The sequence below is a fragment of the Camelus bactrianus genome, chromosome 13 (assembly GCF_048773025.1).
Source record: "Camelus bactrianus isolate YW-2024 breed Bactrian camel chromosome 13, ASM4877302v1, whole genome shotgun sequence".
In the NCBI taxonomy this organism is placed as follows: domain Eukaryota; kingdom Metazoa; phylum Chordata; class Mammalia; order Artiodactyla; family Camelidae; genus Camelus; species Camelus bactrianus.
The window spans coordinates 22948610-22969570 of record NC_133551.1 but is presented as its reverse complement, the minus strand read 5'-3'; the positions used below and the strand labels follow the sequence as shown (position 1 = coordinate 22969570).

The following is a 20961-nucleotide window of genomic DNA, read 5'->3' as shown; positions in this document are numbered from 1 at the left end:
TGTAGAGGGGAGGGTATAGCTCAAGTGAGGAGCGCATGGTTAGCATGCATGAGGTCCTGGGTTCACTCTCCAGTACCTCCTCCAAGAATAAGTAAACAAACCCAATTACCTCCCCCCTCCAAAAAAACAAAAAAACAAAACAAAAAAACAGCAATTCTGAAAGACACATAGAAATACTCTAGCCTCAGTGAAAGGTGGTAATTTCAGTATTAATGGATTTCAACCCCCATTATACTTATACTTAACACTGATAAGCAGAAAAGACACATAGCTGTTTTTTCCCCCTTAACCCAAATTACTAGACTTATCTAATATGTCCAAAGATTCGTCTTAGTTATATGTACTTTAATTTTTAAATGTTTCTGAGCCAGTAGTTTCTATAAGAATGATTTTCCTTAAAGTCTAGCTCATTTGAAGAATTATAAGTTAATTTTTAATTCTTCTGTTAATTTGGGGACTAACACATCTATTTATTTATCTCTAAAAAAAAAAACAATCAGAACAGATGGAACACTACTCAGCCATAAAAAAATGAAATAATGCCATTTGCAGCAACCTGAATGGACCTAGAGATGATCATACTAAGTGAAGTAAGTCAAAGACAAATATATGATATCACTTACATGTGGAATCTAAAAAAAAATGACACAAATGAGCTTATTTACAAAACAGAAACAGACTCACAGACATAGAAAACAAACTTAAGGTTACTAAAGGGGAAGGAGGGGAGGGATAAATTAGGCGTATGTGATTAACAGATACACACTACTATATGAAATAGATCAACGAGGATAGCACAGGGAACTATACTCAGTATCTTGTAATAACCTATAAAGGAAAAGAATCTGAAAAAGAATATATATCTGAATTACTTTGCTGTATATCTGAAATCAATACAATATTTTAAGTCAACCATAATTCAATTAAAAAAGTCTTAAATGTTCTTTTTTTTAAACAGCTAACCTTCAAGGTCTTTTTTGCAGTTCATAATTAAGGACAGGATTTTACATTTTTAAGTGTTTTTAATCTCCAACTTTGTCTAAAAATTTTCTTTTAAAAGGCTCCAGAATTCTAGTACTTATACACCTGCATCCTACCTATCCAGAGTTCCTTTTATTATTGGAACTACTTAGGAAGGCCTGCAATTCTAAGACTTTAGACAAGATTTAGTTTGCTTGAACTGAATCCAAAAATGGAGGGACAAAGAAATCAGGGACATCACAAAATATATAGAAGGTAATACAATTTTACAAATGTAATATGGAGCGTGGAACATGTAATATTCTGCTTCTACATTTGCTCTTTCAGCACCCCTCCTTTATGTGATTCAGAGCCAAAAGAAAGTGGGGAAATTACAAGGCGAATTTTTTAAGATTAAAATTATTAGGGCTAGAGATGGTCATCACTTAATCTTGAAAGACTCAACTCACCAGAAATAGATAATTCTAAACATAAATGCATTTAATAAAGTAGCCTCAAACTATAAATGGGGTTAGCAACAGAACTACAGGGAGAAATAATCTATCATCATAGTAGAGTCAACATTGTCTCAATTACTAACAGCCAATACATATTGTGTCAGGAACCCTTGAAATCGTTACCAAATGCAATACATTTTAAGGGTTTGGGGTGCCAACAGTTTCTAATGGGTGCTCAAAAATGCTTAAGTATGAAAGTCCTAAGAAATAATAATTGGAAGTACGTGTATTAACACACCTAGGAAAACTGAATTCTGTCGAAAGCTCATAAAAGGCACATGGTGTTTCTTTTTCGAAAGTAATTTCCACATATTTAATATATTAGCACCTCCTAAAGTGAGGTCGGGGGGGTAGGGGGGTGAGGGAGTCGGATCCGTAATGGCCAAAGCAAACAGGAGGGGAATATGAACATGTCACTTACATTCACTCAAAAAACATTTATTGAACATTTATCCATGTGCAACTCTATTGATTACCAGTCATTTCAGATCTTCGGAGTTCAAAGAGCCTCAAGAATAAATTATTTCTTAGAAGTTATTCAGGTATTTAAATATTACTCAAAACTGTTTCGAACAAACCGAGATTACGGTAGGAGAAAACTGGCGCCACAAACTTTGGGCGCAGGCAGCGAGGACAGCTATGAGGAATCCATGGGGTCCTAGGGCAGCCGTGGAACTGCTCCTTCCTTCAGGCAGCAGAGTAGTCAGCTATGTCGGGGAGTGGAGGGGACCTGAGGGATGCTTCTGCGCAGGCGCGTGCCGCCTAACTCTACCCGGGAAGAAGCCAAGTTCTCTTTTCGCTTTTGGAAATGGTGAGTGTGGACGTGTTTTGAGTTGCTGTCCAGATGTGTCGGGAGGAGACTGGGTAGGGTAGTATTAAGCAGCTCATTTACCAGTGGGTTGTTTAACCAGGTATTGGAGAATAGTTGGGTTAAGTCACGGGCCTTGGAAGGTTTTTTTGAGGGCTCCGAGAGAGGGTATTACTCAGCGTTTTCTGCAGACCTCTGGGCGCAGTTGGCCGCTTCTAATTTTATGCAGACTTCCGCCTATCGGGCGGGCTTTAGGATTCAAAGACCCCATTTCTTAATCCCTCAAAAAAGCTGGGCCGGTTGGTAGTTCTTTTTCCCTTCTCTCTCTACTTTGTTTTCGTTCCGTATGTATATATTTGATGGCTCAAAGTCACTGAAATGGTCTCATTGAAGATCTAGTAAATTTTAGTGGGCTATGAAGGAAATTCACTACTTAATGTTATGGTAATCATCTTGACCTACTTAAAATGAATAAAATGTAGTCACAATTACAAAGACCTAGTTAAGAAATGTGGAGAACTAGAGCAGCGTCCTCATCACGTGGGGGCTTGTTGAAAATCCAGGAGCTAAGACAAAAGCTGAAGATGACGCTAAAGGGGCTGCTTGTTTAACTTTTTTGAGGGATGCGTAGAAGATGCTTGGGAATTTGAGTTTCTAAGATTAATAAAACTTTATTAAAGAATTTAACTGCAAATTATGGGATTGCTAATTCTCATTATACTTAAGCTTGTTTTCTGCCACATGTAAATCGTAAGTTGTCCTGAATTGGTAAACTTTTGATACTCAGTGTTTATTTTGCTTAGCTCTTTAAGTGAAAGATAAGCAGCGACAGATGAAGGTAATAAATTTTTGGATCGATGATGAGCTTGCATGTATTCTGAATCTAAAGTTGATTATTACTACTTTAGCTCTAGAATTACTCTGAGACCTGAAAAATACCTGAATCTTTATGAGGGCCTTAGTGCCTAAGTTTCTTTTTGGTCAGAGACTAGGCAATTTTTAAATTGAAGGTTTTTTTAATGGCAAGATGAAATCAAAGTAAAGTTCAGACGTGTGTTTGAATATATGCTCTGGGGCCAAACATTAAACTATAAACATTTATGAAATAACTTTTTTGTTGTGAAAGGGCACACCGCAGAAGGATGTTATTATCAAGTCAGATGCACCTGATACCCTATTATTGGAGAAGCATGCAGATTATATTGCATCCTATGGCTCAAAGAAAGACGATTATGTATGTATGCTTGTGTGTTGGAAAGTCTTGTTTTTTTTTTTTTAAGACCATTCTGCATAAGCAGGTCCATGTTTCTTAAAAATGGTATATAACTCTTGCACGCCAAGGACTGAAGTTGTCCTTGACGTGAATAAAGTGAATGTACCATTGGATATATGTGTTTGAGGGGCCCTCAGAATTAACTATGGTTCTTACCAATACTTAATTAGAGGCTTTGGCAGACAAAGTAGATTCCTGGACATTGTCCAGGTTTGTAAGGATTTTGAGGTGTGGAATATATTTCTGTGTTTTGTGTTTGTTGTTGGGGTAATGCTTTCAAGGTCAATGATGTGTTGGCATGTATTACCTGAATTTACTGTGATGTGTAATATCACTTGAAGCTCTAGAATTACGCTGAGGCCTTGAAAAAGTTTTACCGTAAGTTTGAAACTTTGAAGAATAGTTTCCCCAATTTTCCTCTCTGGGACAATTGTAGAAAAAATTAATGAACTTAAGTGGAAATAAATGTTTTCACCTATAGTATCCAAAGAGCTGAATTGTTTACCATGTTGGAAAACACGTATTGATGAATTCTTGAATTAAGTGTTAGATTCCCATAACTTTGTAGCTGTGATGTTGTTAGGGCTTTGTTTATTTTTTTTCCTTGGATGACTAAATGGTTAGGGCTTGATTTTTTTTTTTTTTCTCCCTGCCTTTTTATCTAGTGCTCAACTGCCAATTTTTGAAACCCTGAATTTGGATTCAGAGCAAATTATTATGTCTTCCGACCCAATTTAAAACCTTATAAGATATAATGGATTAGTGATGCAAAATTTAATGGGCTTCATACCACTTTTTATGTCTCCTTTATTAACCTTTGTTAAGCTATTTTATTTTTCATACTGTAGCCAATTTGGTTAAGTAGTTATGCTTTGAAGTGTTTTGGTTGGCTCTTTGGAGAGATTAAAGCCTTAGTTATATCACAGATGAGTTTAACATATGCTTAGGTAGTGCTCCCCCTATCCCTGCCCTGCCGTTTTAGAGCCACGAATTTAAACTTAATACTAATGGTGTTAGGATCAAGTGAAATAGTAAGAATATGGCCGTTTAACTTCGTGTGTTCAGTCTCTTTAACTTGGCATCAATTCAAACCTGCACATTAAAGCAATTCTGTATTTCAGGAGTACTGTATGTCCGAGTATTTGAGAATGAGTGGCATCTATTGGGGTCTGACTGTAATGGATCTCATGGGACAACTACATCGCATGAATAGAGAAGAAATTCTGACATTTATTAAGTCATGTCAACATGAGTGTGGTGGAATAAGTGCTAGTATTGGACATGATCCTCATCTTTTGTATACTCTTAGTGCTGTCCAGGTAAATACTAATTAAAATTGGGCCATCTTGGTGTAGTGTATTCTCTTACCTTAGGGGAGAAATTGAAGCTGACAAAGGTCAGTATCTATGTTAAAAGGTCACCTACATCTTTTCAAGTGAAGTCTATTCTACAAGGTCAATGATGTGATGGCATGTATTAGCTGAATCCAAAGCTGATGAAAATCCTGAAATTACCCTGAGACCTTGGTTGGTAAAATGTTTATATTTGAAAATCACTAAGTGGAATTTTAATATAAGTGAGGATCCACAAAAAAGAGCTTAAGTCTAAGTATGTGAATCTTGGAGGCTGAGTCACAGTTTATACGTAAGAAAATAGTGCTTTGTGGTTAAAGGTTTGTGTTGGTAATACCTGTAATTCTGTTGCGTAGTATAGGATGGATAGTCTGCATGTTTGAGAAAAGTTCACAATATGCATAGACATGGACTTGCTTGCTTGACAGCAGGTAGTTGAGGATTATCATTAGAACAACTTAGCAGTGTGAAGAGGTACTTACCATGGTTTGTTTTTGTTACAGATTCTTACTCTGTATGATAGTATTAATGTCATTGATGTAAATAAAGTTGTGGAATATGTTCAAAGTCTACAGAAAGAAGATGGTTCTTTTGCTGGAGATATTTGGGGTAATTTCACTTTAATTCATGGCACCCAAAATACCAATATTTAAATGTCTTATTTTGGTGTTTATTATAGTAATAAGCTTTTTTGAAGATTTTAAAGTACAATGAATTTTGGGGGCTTTGCTAATAATTTGTAAGGAGAATTTTTAAGTTTTTCGTCTTTTCAGGTCCCACTAAGCAGCTGGTCTAACTGGAGTTAACGGTCTGCTGGAAGTTCCAGCATGCACTGTGCTAGTTATGTCAGCATACAGGAGTACTGGCACAGAGAGGGCCAGTCTAAAAGATAAGGTAGGTGAAAATTTTTCCCCAATATTTGGTGGCTTTGTAAAGTTTTTTAAAAACTACATGCAAGGGGGAAAATATTTTTTAAAAAAACTTTACAAACTCACTGAATATTTGAGTGGAGGGAGGGAAGGAAGAGTGTTCAATGTAGTGATAAACGTAGATATCTCTGCTTTAGGGCTGAATACAGTGCAGGCCGGAGAGACCAGCTGCTTCATGGGATGTGAAAATCTATATGTAATAGGGTAAGTTTATTGTCATTCTTAGAAATTGACTGGCTGGTCCTTTGGGTTTTGTTAGTTACCTTCCCTTTCTGGGCACTCTGTAAGCAGCCTAAGATTATTTGCTATATTTTTGACAAAGCATTTTTCTAGCCCTTAGTTTACTTAGAAGTAAAGTGATGACCCTTAAGATTTGATTTAGCTTTTCTCCTGGTGACCTAAAAGTACATGTTAAGTCTTAGAAATTTAACTGTGGTAGTTGTACAGGTTGTCTTTTAATTGTACTATATAATATGATCAGAAGCCTCTGATAACAAATAATGTTTTGGTGTGATCGCTTTATTTTTAGGAGAAATTGATACAAGATTCTCTTTTTGTGCGGTAGCAACTTTGGCCTTGTTGGTAAGTTTGAAATATCGTATTGGAATGATTGAGCATACGTGAACATTCTGGAATTTAATAGGCATTTTTTACTCTGTTTACAGGGGAAGCTGGATGCTATTAATGTGGAAAAGGCAATTGAATTTGTTTTATCGTGTATGAACTTTGATGGTGGATTTGGTTGCAGGCCAGGTTCTGAATCTCATGCGGGGCAGGTAATTTAATAATCCAGATTAAAATCTAATGATCATTTTTATAAAGTTAATTTTAATTGAAGTTAATGTTAGAAGGAATGTTACTTAAGTGTTGCTTACTGAGGAAGGCAATTTTACAGTTGTTTGCTTTGTATAGTCTCCTGTTGGTGAAACCCTGTGACCCAGGCAAACAGTTTTGTAATTAGCAAAAATGCATTTTGATTTTCCATTAGATTTTAACTAAGCAAATGTGAAAACTATTCTTCCTACTTATCCCAGACACCTGTTTGGTTGCATACATAATTGTCAAGGTTTGCTTCTAGCTATGAAGAAATTTTGACAATGGTATTTCATTGCAGAGTTGGATCCTAGTAATAGTATGTTGGGATTTATTCAAATAATTATGTGGTGTTTACACATTTACAATTAGTGTTCACTGTCAGCAAGCTTTTAGACATAAAATAGAACTTTGACAATCTAAGTAGTTTTTATCACTGTATTACTATCGAAAAACTATTATACACATGTACTTTATGTCTGTAATTTTAGATCTATTGTTGCACAGGATTCCTGGCTATTACTAGTCAGTTGCATCAAGTAAATTCTGATTTACTCGGTTGGTGGCTTTGTGAACGACAGCTGCCCTCAGGTGGACTCAATGGAAGGCCAGAGAAGGTATTGTTTCATAAGAAATAGTTTTATAACCTTGAGTGAGCACCACTGTTAATTGATATTGAGCTCTTTACCTTCCTCCATTGCAATTTTTCAGCCTACCTCCTAAAAGATTCCCTTGGCAAAAGTAAAACAACTGGAGTTGAAATGCTTATTAACTCTGGTGTTCCTTTAAAGGACACTCATGGAAAGATTGCATGGTACCGTTTGATTCTCCTTAATGACAGATCTATGTCTCTTGGTCTTTTTTTACCCTGAAATTTTAGACTCTAGAGTTACCTAAAGGAGAATATAAAAACAGCAAATACTCGTGGCTTTAAAATATTTGTATTTATAGTATGAATTCTTAAAGGGTCTTTCTCCCCATCCTTCTGAAGGTCTTGTATTTTTCAGGCATTTTGAAATGAAGCTATTTCTACAAACCTTTTAGTTCTGGACTTACACTAAGGGACCGGTTATGCATTAAAGCTTTATATCTGTGAATCAAAGGCCACTTGCATCATGTACAGATATATATCCATGTCCACTAAAGTACAGAATTAGCCAAATCAAAGAGATTTTTTTTTTTAAATTGGGTACATTTTCATTTAAAATCTTAATTTTATTACTTCAAGGAAAATCCCAACTTTTCTCTCACACTTGCTCTCACAGTTGGGTCTGTAAAGACCAGATGGTAAATATATTAGCTTTGTAGGACATATGGTCTTGTTGCAGCTACACAACTGTCCTGAAGAGCAAATGCTGACATAGACATTAAACAAACGGGCATGGTTATGCTCCATTAAAGTTACTGTACACACATACAAACTTCATACTGTTTTTCTGTCACAAAACTGTTTAAAAATCAAACTATTCAGTTGTGGTCTAGATTTGACTGAAGGGCTGTAGGCTGCTGAGCCCCTGACCTAAAATAAAATAGGGCATGTTGATGCTTTTATCTGGGTCATTGTATTTTTAATTTTGCTTACTTGATATTTCTTTTTTTTTTTTAACATTTTTTTATTGAGTTATAGTCATTTTATAATGTGTCAAATTCCAATGTAGAACACAATTTTTCAGTTATACATGAACATCATATATTCATTGCCACATTTTCGCTGTGAGCTACCACAAGATCTTGTATATATTTCCTTGTGCTGTACAGTATAATCTTTTTTAAACATTTTTTATTGATTTATAATCATTTTACAATGTTGTGTCAAATTCCAGTGTTCAGCACAATTTTTCAGTTATTCATGGACATATACACACTCATTGTCACATTTTTTTCTCTGTGAGTTATCATAACATTTTGTGTTTATTTCCCTCTGCTATACAGTGTAGTCTATTCTACAATTTTGAAATCCCAGTCTATCCGTTCCCACCCTCCACCCCCCTGGTAACCACAAGTCTGTATTCTCTCTGTGAGTCTATTTCTGTCCTTTATTTACGCTTTGTTTTTGTTTGTTTTTGTTTTTTAGATTCCACATATGAGCGATCTCATATGGTATTTTTCTTTCTCTTTCTGGCTGACTTCACTTAGAATGACATTCTCCAGGAGCATCCATGTTGCTGCAAATGGCATTATGTTGTCGGTTTTTATGGCTGAGTAGTATTCCATTGTATAAATACACCACATCTTCTTTATCCAGTCACCTGTTGATAGACATTTAGGAGATGTGTGTTTATTGCCATTTTGAACTTATCTTTGCAGTTGAATTGGTATATCCTCTTTGTTCCTTTCTTCTTCCTTTTGTGGTTTGGTAATTTTCCTTTGTATTATCATGGATTTTATTTAATTTTTGTGACTCCTTTGTAAATTTTTGGCTTGTGGTTACCCTTTTTTGTAAATCTGTCAACCCATTACTATAACTGTTTTTATTAAACTGATAGTAACATGATCTCACACCCATCCTACTGTTAAAAAAATTTAAAAAAGAAAGAAAAAAATATTCTATATTTCCCTGCCTCCCTCTCCCACTCTCAGTGATTTGTATGTCTTCTTTTATAATTTCATGTTTACTTTATTTATAGTTCATGAGTTATCACCTTCCCAGTTGTGTGTTTCTCATTTCTGTAGCATCCTGCTGCTTTTCTATTTAGAATAGCCCTTTCAATATTTCTTTTAGCATGGGTTTAGTGTTGCTAAACTCCTGCAGCTTTTTTTTGTCTGTGAAACTCTTTATTTCTCCTTCTATCAAGGACAGCCTTGCTGGATAAAGGATCCTAGGCTGCATCTTTTTTTCATTCAGGGCTTTGAATATATCTTGCCACTCCCTTTTGGCCTGTAGTGTTTGTGTAGAGAAATCAGCTGAGAGCCTTATGGGGGTTCCCTTGTAACTTACTCTTTGCTTTTCTCTTGCTGCCTTTAGAATCCTTTCTTTATCCTTGACTCTGGCCATCTTGATTATGATATGTCTTGGTGTGGGTCTATTTGGGTTCTTCCTGTTTGGGACCCTCTGAGCTTCCTGTACTTGGATATCTGATTCCTTCTTTAAGTTTGGGAAGTTTTCAGTCATGATTTCTTCAAAAACCTTTTCGATCCCCTTTGATCTTTCTTCTCCTTCTGGGACCCCTATTATGCGAAGATTGGGACGCTTTATATTATCCCATAGGTCCCTTATGCTATTTTCATTATTTTTTATTTGCTTCTCTTGTAGTTCTTCTGAATGGGTGCTTTCTATTGCCCTGTCTTCTAGATCACTAATTCGTTCCTCTGCATTATCTAGTCGGCTTTGCACAGCTATTAGATCATTCCTCATCTCTGTCAATGAGTTTACCCGTTCTACTTGGCTCTTCTTTATAGCTTCAATTTCATTTTTGACATATTTTATATCTCTAAACACTATCTCTTTTAATTCCTTCAGCAATTCGATCACTCCTTTTTTGAAATCTTGATCTAGTAGGCTATCGATGCCTATTTCGTTGATCTTTCTTTCAGGGGATTTCTCTTGTTCTTTTAATTGGGAAAGGTTTTTCTGCCTCTTCATCTTGCTCATACCTCTTTGGCACTGTGGTTTATGGAGTATCAGTTGTTTATTTTGGTCCTTAAGGATTTTATCTATCTGATGCCTATTTAGGAATAGAACTTAGGAAAAAAAAGAAAAAAAAATAGAAAGAATTTTAAAAGAAGGGAGAAAGAGGGTTTGAAAACAGTGTGGATCCTATCTGCCCCGGGCTGCAGGCTAGTCTCAGTCTGGCCTTTGAGGCTGCTAAGCCCTTCTGTGCGGATGCAGGTTTCGCCCCCGCCCCCGCCTGAGTGCTCAGCGCGGAGGATATGGCGGCTGTGCCTGAGCCCCGCCTCTCTTCACCCGAAAACTTACCGCGGGTTTTCAGAGATGGGGGTGTGCACCCTTCCCCGGAGAGCACATCAACCTTGCTGTTTTATGGAGGGCCCAGGTTGTTCTGCCCTGTGCACCCACAGCCAGGGCGCGCAGCCCCTTGCGTTCCCCCGGGGCTGCCTCCATGCAGCCACTTCCGTCCTCCGCCTGGCTTGTGCAGCCTGGCCCTGCCCGCCGCTGCCGGCCCGCGTCTCAGGCTGGGTGTCGGGGGGACGCTCTGTGCCCGTTTAACTTAGTTCTGTTAGTCAAGGGCTGCTCTTTACAGATCTGAGCCTCGGAGGGTCCCCCTCCGTCCCGCTGGCCTCTCAGTTGGAGAGGGGAGACCCAGCGAGCGAGCGCCAGTCCTCCTTTGCCGCTCCCTCCCCGCGGGACCCGTCCTGCGCTGCTTTGCCTTTTGTTCTTTCTTTTTTCCTTTTCTCCTACCATATTTTTGGCGTCTTTATCTTTTGAAGAGGGCGATGTTCTGTCGGAGTTCCGCAGGTGCTCTGGTTGGCTGAGTGGGTCTGTAGATGTGGGTCTTGGTGTATTTGTGGGAGAGGGTGACCTGCGAGCGTCCTTCTACTCCGCCATCTTCTCCGTCTCTCTGTCGCTTACTTGATATTTCTGAGTAAGTTAATCGGTAGGGAAATAACCACAAGTGATTTATTAAGATCTAATGAAAAACCTGGGCAACTTTCAAGAATTAGAAGAAAATGGATGGATGTGGGGATTGCTAGGAACCTGCACTTCAGAATCTAGGACAGTTTTTAACATGCCTTTGAATCACCCAGGGATCTTGTGGAAATGAAGAGTTTTTCTTAGTCTAAGGTGGGGTCTTCTGTATTTCTGAAGTTACATATTTTGAGGAGTGCTTGTTGAAAATGCTCTACCGAGGGCAATGGAGCAAGATAATCACCATAGGTTTCATGAGCCTTACTGCCAGCCTCTTGGATAAGGGCCTGATATGGGCATTCATTGCAGATAGAAATTAGGTAGATGGATGGTTGTCACTGAGTACTGAAACTGAAACATTTAACCTGGATTTCTGTGGAATGAAGTGTTTGGTCTTTTCCAGTGATTATCTTTAATCCTAAGTAGTTGTATTTCTGGATTTCAGTGTTTCAAACACTCATTGTTGGTATATCGCGATTTCCCCTCCCCCTCCTAGTATTTTGATTAGTAAATAAAATTGTGGCAACATTTATTGGCTTTTTCCTCCTAGTTACCAGATGTATGCTATTCGTGGTGGGTGTTGGCTTCCCTAAAGATAATTGGAAGGCTTCATTGGATTGATAGAGAGAAACTGCGCAGTTTCATCTTAGCATGCCAAGATGAAGAAACAGGAGGATTTGCAGACAGGCCAGGAGATATGGCAAGTATAATTTTATTTGAGAATAATGAAAGATAAAACAAATTAAAGAAATTTCTGGTTACTTATTGCCAAGAAATGAGAGTGTAGACCAGGTTCTGTGTTTAAAACCCACAATTTGAACGTATCTTTATTTCAGGAAACATTAAGCATACCTTGAAGTAAAGGAAGTAAATACAGTGAGCTCCATTATTACCACTGTTACACCAAGCAGAGTTTTAGAAGTTTTCATTCTGTAATTCTCTACAAATTATTTTTTTTTAATAGGTAGATCCTTTTCATACTTTATTTGGAATTGCTGGATTGTCACTTTTGGGAGAAGAACAGATTAAGCCTGTTAGTCCTGTTTTTTGCATGCCTGAAGAAGTACTTCGGAGAGTGAATGTTCAGCCTGAACTAGTGAGCTAGATTTAAATCCCTCGATGCAAAAGTTGCATAGTATAGTTTGCCTTCTTAATGTTTTGGTATTTGAAGTGCTTAGCAAACTTGATGACTACTACTGTGTTAATATTTTGTAAATGAATTGTGTCAATTAATTTTAATAAATTATTGTAATTATACATACTGTAAAAAAACCTTTATTGTATCTTAAGCTTTGTTTTCTTCAGGAATGCTGTTATTCTCAGTACAATATTTTGTTTATGCTTCATTGTATTTGTAAATTTATCTCTCTCCTTAACAGCTTAGTTGAACTGTTTAGCTGAAGTCTTTGTTCAGTCTGAATTTTCCATGTACTCCCTTCATGTTATATAAATAAATACAGTTAATGTAAATTGGTCTGTGTTAATGAGAATGTTAACTGATAAAACTTGATGAACCTCATGCGAATTAAAAGGTGCAAATAAATGGCTGTTGGAATTTGGGAATATTTCATAGGTTTGTGGTTGCTGAATTGGTCATAATTTAGGTGACAGTTGACCATTTTAGACTAGGACTGCAGTCTGAACTCATCTATTCCCACTTTTTAACATTTTATGTCAGAATGCCAATGGATGTTGGCTTATTTTTTCTCCCACCCAATAAGGGAATAGTTGATAGTTGCCATGTTTTCTACCTTTATATTCAGAAAGACTAAACACAGCTTACATTCTTGGTGAATATAAAGTATTTTAATGAACATTTTTCTCGATGGAAGTTGAAATTTTCACAAGCATGTTTGCAATACCCCGTGTAAGTCATTTTAAGAATAATTCTACACATGAATGGTGATGAGATTGAAATGTCTAGCTTGTTTTGACAGTTCACTACTTTGAATCAGAGTTTGAGTTGAATTGCCAGTATTTCTGAAAATTTGGAAGTCATTGGATGGAACATAATTTTATTTAAATGGCATCATTGGCAGTTGGAGTTTTGAGGACCATCGTCATTGCATGTGGGTGATTTTTATGGTGTGAAACCATGGTACTAAAAATTGAGAGGTTGGAAACTTCTAAACTGCTCAAGAGATTCTGGTTTCCTACTGTACTGTGGACCTATCCCTGTGCTTTCTGGGTGAGTGCAGTCTTGCAGTGATAATAGCCTTGTATCCGGATATTTAAACTTTAAGGGACTAACGACCTCTTTAGCAACGAGGCCAATGTTAAGATGGTTTGTACGAATGTGAGCATTAAATTTGTTTCCACTGTCACAGGTACTGGATGCACAGTGATGCACAATTTGTAATTAAAAAGAATCTAGTGTATTTGAAGGTGCGTCAGGAATGTTAGCACCAAACCCCTTGTGATAAGGGAAATAGGGTGCGTTGTAATGGGTATACTAAGTTGGCTGATTGTTGATGGGCCCTAAATTCTTTTCGGCTGATACCTGAAGATTAATCTTATAACCAAATTCTGCGGGAGGTTACTGGGCCTGCGGAGAGTACACTTACCTGTGTAGACCGGGAGTTGGGTTTGGGAGGTCAGGGAGCTGAGTGGATGAGGGAAGCTGGGACTGCGCCTGCGCTCTGCTGTGCGTCCGTGCGCATGCGTCTCGGGTTCCCGCTCTTTCCCGCGTTGCTTCGATTCTTCAGCTACACGAAGTGGCGCTCAGAACTCTCGTACTTGTTTCTGAGAGTTTGTGAGGATGCTGCGGCCTGAGATGTCACCACCCTCGCCTTCCGCCTCTGCATTGGCGGAGGCTCGGTCACAGGGTCCCCGCTGCAACTTCGGATTCCAGGAGACGCCCCAGAGCCGCCCTTCAGCCCAGCCGTCTGGGTCCACGCCTCCAGGCACGTCGGGAGCCGCGGGCGACCGGAGCAGCAGCAGCAGTCTCCCTCAGCACCCGCCAGGCGCCCGGCCCGCTCAAGGCAAGGAGTGGCTGTGTGAATCCCGGAGGTTCAGGGAGCCGCGGTTGGTGGTTACCATAGAGAAATTTCAGTTGAGGTGGTCGGAGTTGAGCGCAGGCGCTTTGGGAATATGCGGGGTCTGCGTGATTAAAGGGCTGGACTCTAATTCGGATTGGTTTTGTTACAAGGCTGCGATGGCAGATGGCTGAGTTCTGAGCCCGGCTCAATAACATCCCTCCTCCCTGTCTGTATATGACAGATGACTGGATTTGTGAATGAGTTTGGTTACAGGAGTGGTGAACGTCTTGGCTCCTGACCTTAAGTCTCTCAGTCCTTCCAGGATGCCATGAAAATAGGCTAAATTTAACGTTTCATCTAATTCAGTTGAATCATATGTTTAGTATGAAAAATGTCCCTCAAGACAAGATGCATTTTATTTTTACTCGTTCACTCTCCATGGAAAAACCATTTTTTCCACGCAACGTTGCAACTCGGTGTTAAACATGCCAAATCCAGTGGTTACTTTTCAGTGACCTTTTCACTGTATTTTTATTCTTGACCAGGCTTCTTTTGAACACTCTTAAATTGGTCTCCTTAATTCTACTCTCCTGTTTTTCACCTACCTTCCAGAGAAGTATGCTCAGTTTTGTTAGTTCCCAAATTATTAGTTTTTTTTTTTATAAGAAAGACAAGTGCAAAGGCACAGAGGTATGATATAGCATATTATTCTCAGCTCCTAACATAGCTATTTCATCTATTTTGGGGCTTGTCTCACTATGTAAGATGGGGACAAAAGAATAACATTCTGTAAATTAAATGTTAATAATAATTATTCTGAGAATAATATTCTCAAGGAACTTATGGTTCATTATGGAAGACTCAAAAATCAATAAGTATAATTTTTAAAGAATTTTACTTGAGGTGTTTACAGATCCTGAGGTATGTAATAAGGGGAGCAAAAGTGGCAAAAGAAATTTTGCAAAGGAAGTTCAACTTGAACTAGTATTGAAGGATAAATAAGACAAAGAATGTCAGCTAAATGAAAGGAGGAGAAAAAACCAGAGTTCATTTTTAAGAAAGGAAGACGTGCAAAGACACAGGAAAAGTATGATACAGCATGTCATGTTTGCAGACTGCAAATAAAGCTAGAGCAGAAGGGTGAGCTGATATACTATTTCTTTTCAATGTAGATAAACTTGGAGTACTTGCAGGAATTCAGTCTGGGAGTCAAATAGGTTTTGTCTGCCATTCCAAAAATGGGTCTCTGGCTTTGGTGAGTGGGTAGATGTTAGTACTATTTCTTGGTAAAGGGAATTTTGTAGGAGAAGCAACTTAGAGGAAAAATGATGAGTTTTGTTATGGATATGCTGAGTATGAAGAACCTCTGGGGTATCCATATATTCATATTAAGGCAGTTGAATATATGGATCTAGGGCTAAGAAACTTGGGCTTTATATGAATTTGAAGCCAGAGGAGAGAAGGTAAAGAAAATACAGCAAAACAGAGGTCAAGGAAATTGGAGGAGAACTAAGACAAATAAATTTCAAGGAGGGGGGCTTAGAGTCTAAAAGTAACCTGAGAGTAAGAAACAGCCCTTTCTGTCTCTAGTTTCTAGCAACCACTCCCTTAGCTCCTTTAAGTCTCAGGATGGTAATGGAATCTCTTTTGTCTTGGTTCTGCACTTTTCTTTATGATGATACCCTGTATACATCTTTGTAAATATTGGCCTTTATCAAACTCTCCTCAAATTATCCTAGTTTGAATGTGTCATTGAGTCCTCCTGGGACCCGTACAAAGAAGTTAGATTTTATTTTATGGTAGATATGGTGAGTCACTGAGGAATTGTATGAAAGGGAGACATATGGTGGAATTTCTTTTTCAGAAAGATCACTGGTAATGATGTGAAGAATGGATTAGAGAGGCATAATACTGAAGGCAAGAACAATGAGGAGGCTTTTGAGAAAGGCTCAAAGAAGATACAGGCTTAAAATGGTCTAGGAGGAGTGAAGATGGAGAGAAATTTTAGTGATAGTAAAAAAAAAAAAATTGCGAGATTTGGTCACCAACTGGATGTTTGGATTGATGAAAGAGGAATTAAGAATGACTCCTAAGTTTATGTCTTATGTGACAGGGTGCAAGATGGTACAATTGACCATTACTGGTAGTGAAGAAAAATAAATTTTGAGGGAAAGGTAATGAGTTCACGTTGGGACATTTAAAAGTTCTGGGAAAATATCTAAAGGTTTACATCCAAAGAGTAGTTAGATATAGGAACCTAGATAGAGCTTTCTGTGGTGATAGTTGAAATATTGCATATCTGTGCTGTCGAACGAATATAGTAGCCACTAGGCAAAAGTGGCTTTTGAACATTTGAAATCTGGTTAGTGTGACTAAACTGAATTTTAACTTTTATTTAATATAAATAGCCACATGTGGCAAGTAGCTACTATATTGAACAATGCAGATATAGACCTAAAAAAGGTTTTTGCATTTTTAAAGGGTTGAAAAAATAAAAGAATAATATTTTGTGACATGAAGATTATATGAAATTCAGATTTCAGTATCCAGAAGTAGAGTTTTATTGAAACACAGCCCTGTTCCTTCACTTACTCATTGTCTATGGCTGTTTTCCTGTGATAGTGTCAGAGTTGAGTAATGGTGACAGATGGCATGGCCCACAGAGTCTAAAATATCTACCGTCCAGCCCTTTATTTAAAAGTTTGTTGACTCAAGATTTACAGTGTAGGAGAGGAGTTAAAGCTGTACATGAAGGTTTGAGAGTTGCCAGGAAATAGATATTAATAGAAACCATGCCCAGAGAAAGTGTACAGTTTTGATTTGTGAGAGAAAGTGAAAAAAACTGTTGAACCTTGGAACGCCAACAGTTAAAGGGCAGACAGAGGAAAAAGGACCTGGTGAAGGAAACTAAAAAGAAGTGGTTTAAGGAGAATCAAGATAGAGAGTTACCATGGAAATGGAGGGGAAGAGGAGGAAAGAGACCTAGTATATATATATTTTTAAAAACTTCTATGTGCCAAAACACTGTGCTAGGCTGTTTATTTACATTCTTTCAAATTTTATGACAACCCTGTAAAACAGGTAATACCTTATATCATAGGTAAGTACCTACACAAGGAACTGAATCCAAATGAGCCTGCAACTTTTTACACCAATTGTGTGGAAGGAGAGAGCTTCACTGAAGAAATTAACAGAGAAAAAGAGGTCTCATAATTACTACATAAAGTAAATATACCTGGTGTATTTCAAAATTAGAAGGTAGTTCATGGTTTAGCAAAAGTAGTCTCAGTGAACTTGTATAAGCAGAAGCCACATTAGCAACCACCTTACCTTATATTTTAGTACAAGATTGTTAGTAGTGTTATTAAATGTCATAATTTGTAGTGTTAAAGAATCATTATCAGATGACGTTTAATAGCAATTATAGGGGTTAATACAACATTGCATAATTCTGAATCTTTAAGAACGGATATTTAATTTTTTTGAATTTAGGTTCATACTTTAAAAACAAAAGATCTCATGCAGAAAACACATTTGCATCAAATTTTACACTTGGGACAAGCTCATCCTCTGTGCGAGATAGTAATTATCCTCAAATACTAAAAACTCCATTGTCTGCTGGAAATCCCCAGAAATCAGGTTATAAAAGCTGGACACCGCAAATGGGATATTCAGGTAAAATGAGTGGAATATTGGCCTAGGTGATCTTTTGAAACATTTGAAGTTTTGTAAATTATGAATTAGTGTAGCTAAGTTAATTTGAAGTTATTTGCAACTCATATGGAAGACTGAACGATAAATGCATCAGTTTAGCCATATCCATAATTTGAGGCTAGCTTAATAAGGCTACGTAGTTTGTGATATTGTTTGTTAATAAATGCAGGTTTACATTATTTTTACCATTTTGACAAAAAACCCACAAGAAAGAGAATGCCTGTCCTTTTATATGATGTTTAAATGTAGAAGTTGATTCTGATAATACTATTGAGTGGGTTTTTTTTTAATATTTAGATTTTAGTTTTAATCTAAATTTTGATTTTCTTGAGGGGAAAATGAGTGAGATAGGTCTACGTGTGTAAGCATTCTTTAAAGTACATGCAGTGGAATTTCTTGGTTACAAGGTTTATAAATATATACATTTACAAAATGATGACAGTTTGTTCTTCCAAGGTTCTACCAAGGTACACTCTTATTAGCAGTGAGTTCTTGTTGATCTACATCCTATCCAACATTTGGTATAGTCAGACTCCTTAATATTTACCAGTCTAGCAGCTGTGAAATGCTACCTAACTATAATCTGAATTTGCATTTTTCTTGTTATTAATGAGGTTAATTATCTTTTTTTAATTGTCTGTCTTTGCTGGACTATAAACTCCATGGAGGCAGAGAATGTAGCACTTAGGATCCAAACTGAAGTAGAACCATACAATGATTTAAACAGGGGAGATTTAATATAAAGAATTCTTAAGCTATGATAAAAAAAGTAGCTATAGGATATAAGAAAACTCCGTAAGGGCCTCTAGGGCTGAGGTGACTCCAGGAGGTCGAACTTGGAAGTGGGGACCCTCTGCAGTCCATCTCCCAAGGCTGGGACACAGACCTCTTTGGAGGAGGTGAAGTTGAACCCACTGAATGGCAGTTTCAGTAGTGCCTGCAGATTGGGTAGGCCAGAGCTGGCTTGCTGTCCAGGGCAAACAGGAAGCAGGCAGGGTGGGTGAACTACAGCTGGTGGCGGGAATGTAGCTGTGCAGTGGGAGTGGTTTGGAGGCCTGGAGCACACAGTCTCCCTGTTGGGAGGGCAGTGGCATCAAGAGGACTGGGCAGACTTGAGAAGAGAGTGAAAGAGCAGAGGGAATTAGTTTATGGGCAGAAGGCCTGGAGTGCAGGATATCTGTATCAACAGGGCTGTGGAAAGGTTGTTACCACGCCCGGCTGAGTCTGTGTGATTGCCAAGGACAGCATATTCTGGGTGTACAGCTGGGCACATCACCACCAGATGTCTCCATACCTACACTGCTGGCCCACCATGCTGCAGTGAAAATTGCAGGAAAGCCCTTCATCCTGCACAGTCCCTCCAGTGCCTTCTACTGAGAAAACACTATGCACACTTTAAAGGAGAAAGGCTTATAGGAATTCTGTCCATTATTGCAGAGCTTATATTGAAATGTGAATTTGGAGTTGAGTGACAATAAATTGATAACTGGCATAACTCCTTTGGCTATTCAACTTCCATATATGCCATTCTACACACATTTGGACTCTTACAACAATAAAATGACTGTTTCTATATAACAGAATATATACATCTGTACTTACAAGTGAGGGAGTTCTCACTCTTTCCGAAAATGACAAGATTCATAGTCCCAACAGTCATTGTATATTAATTATCTCAAAATCAGTCATGGTCCCTTTGAATATTTTATTACTTAAAGATTACATTGTAAAGTCCTCCAATAACTTGTGCATAAAGTTTTTTAAATTGAAAAAAGAGAGAAGAAAATGTTTAGTTTATATAAATAAACATGTATATGACAAAGCATAGAGAAAATATCCAAAGCTACCACAGTTTTTGTTTCTATAATTGGTCATGAGGCTTTAGTTGATATCTATGGCTTCCTTCTTCCACTACCCATTCCATATTTCCCTTACTAGCAGCAATAATGGTGGAATGACCCTAACCTTCATTCCTGAAGGGTCTAGATCCTTTGTCACTCTGCCTCTTTTTGGTGTCTGTAGTTTTCCATTAACCTTTTCTATTGGAAATACTAAAGGGTGCCTAAGAGAATCCCCTGGGTTCCATACAAAATCTACTTTACCTGCATTGTGTTTAGCAACGTGATATCCCCTTGGCAATAAGGATCGATTACTCCATCGATAGATAACCCCCTCCTTTTTTGCCTGTTGGTTCAGTAGCATAAATAAGGAGCCCCAAATGGCCAAGGGGCAGTATCTTCTTCCAATTCAGTGGAACCGTTGTTGTGTCACCTGGGGAACCAGTAACCTTGTGGAGACTAAGATCTCCAAACCAGCAGGGCTCAAGTTTGTCAGGATGGGAAGCAACATTCTTTAGGAAGGTTATGAGAAATAATACAGCACCTGTGATTCAAAGTGGAAACTGCATCATGTAAGACGGAACCCCAATCTTTTGGGGTGTTGTCTCCCAGTTGGCACCGTAACTGGGTCTTCAATAAGTCATTCTGCCTTTCAACTAAGCCAGGCATTTCTGGGTGATGGGGAATGTGGTAAGACCAGTTGGTTCAATGGCCTGAGTCCATTGATGTATGTATTTCTTTTGCTGTGAAGTGAGTTCCTTGATCAGATACAATGTTGTAAGGAATACCATAATGGTGGATCAGGTACTCTGTCACTTCATAGATGGGGATGTTGGCATTGTGGGCAAGGAAGGCAAATTCACATCTAGAATGTGTGTTTTTTCCCAGTGAGGGCAAATATCAGTTCCCTCCTTGATGGAAGAAATCCAGTGTAATCAACCTACCATGAGGTGGTGTGCTTTGCCCCTGTGGAATGGTGATATATGGACATGTTGATCTCTGCTGTTGGCAGAAGAGAAAGTTCATGTCGTTGAGCCCATGCATATAGCCTCCATTCTTGCTACTATGGCCAATTTGTTCATGGCTCTATTGAGGAAACACTGGAGTGGATGGGAAAAGAGGCTAATAATCAACAGAGTGTATTATTTTGTCCACTATTATTGTCTCCTTTACATTGGGTGCCCTTTGGTGAG

The 20961-nt window shown here is 38.1% G+C and overlaps 2 protein-coding genes and 3 non-coding genes across 8 annotated transcripts in view; all 5 read left to right on the top strand.

Annotated features, from left to right (window-relative positions):
- Positions 1–545: 545 nt before the first annotated feature.
- RABGGTB (Rab geranylgeranyltransferase subunit beta) lies at positions 546–12708 on the top strand. 4 transcript variants are annotated; one of them, XM_074376228.1, is made up of 9 exons: positions 546–590; positions 3413–3520; positions 4681–4878; positions 5415–5520; positions 6370–6422; positions 6506–6616; positions 7145–7270; positions 11789–11938; positions 12203–12708. In XM_074376228.1, the coding sequence occupies exons 1-9, from the start codon at positions 561–563 to the stop codon at positions 12341–12343; spliced, it is 1023 nt and encodes a 340-aa protein (XP_074232329.1). In that variant the 5' UTR covers positions 546–560; the 3' UTR covers positions 12344–12708. The 4 variants fall into 4 exon arrangements, with proteins under 4 accessions (XP_074232329.1, XP_074232330.1, XP_074232331.1 ...); XM_074376229.1 differs by having other exon boundaries at positions 11789–11942; positions 12207–12708; XM_010963391.3 differs by lacking the exon at positions 546–590 and adding an exon at positions 2142–2289.
- On the top strand, positions 3139–3217 carry LOC123619280 (small nucleolar RNA SNORD45). The gene has a single exon (XR_006727841.1). It is a non-coding gene; the product is annotated as a small nucleolar RNA SNORD45 (small nucleolar RNA).
- LOC123619279 (small nucleolar RNA SNORD45) lies at positions 3840–3923 on the top strand. The gene has a single exon (XR_006727840.1). It is a non-coding gene; the product is annotated as a small nucleolar RNA SNORD45 (small nucleolar RNA).
- On the top strand, positions 5013–5084 carry LOC123619278 (small nucleolar RNA SNORD45). Its single transcript, XR_006727839.1, has one exon. It is a non-coding gene; the product is annotated as a small nucleolar RNA SNORD45 (small nucleolar RNA).
- Positions 12709–12822: 114 nt separating the features above from the next.
- Positions 12823–20961, top strand: part of MSH4 (mutS homolog 4) — a 56875-nt gene continuing 48736 nt past the window's right edge. Inside the window, exons 1-2 of the mRNA XM_010963390.3 lie at positions 12823–14219; positions 17709–17891. Coding sequence (XP_010961692.1) covers positions 13997–14219; positions 17709–17891 — 406 coding nt within the window. The 5' untranslated portion in view covers positions 12823–13996. The remainder of the gene's footprint in view (positions 14220–17708; positions 17892–20961) is intronic.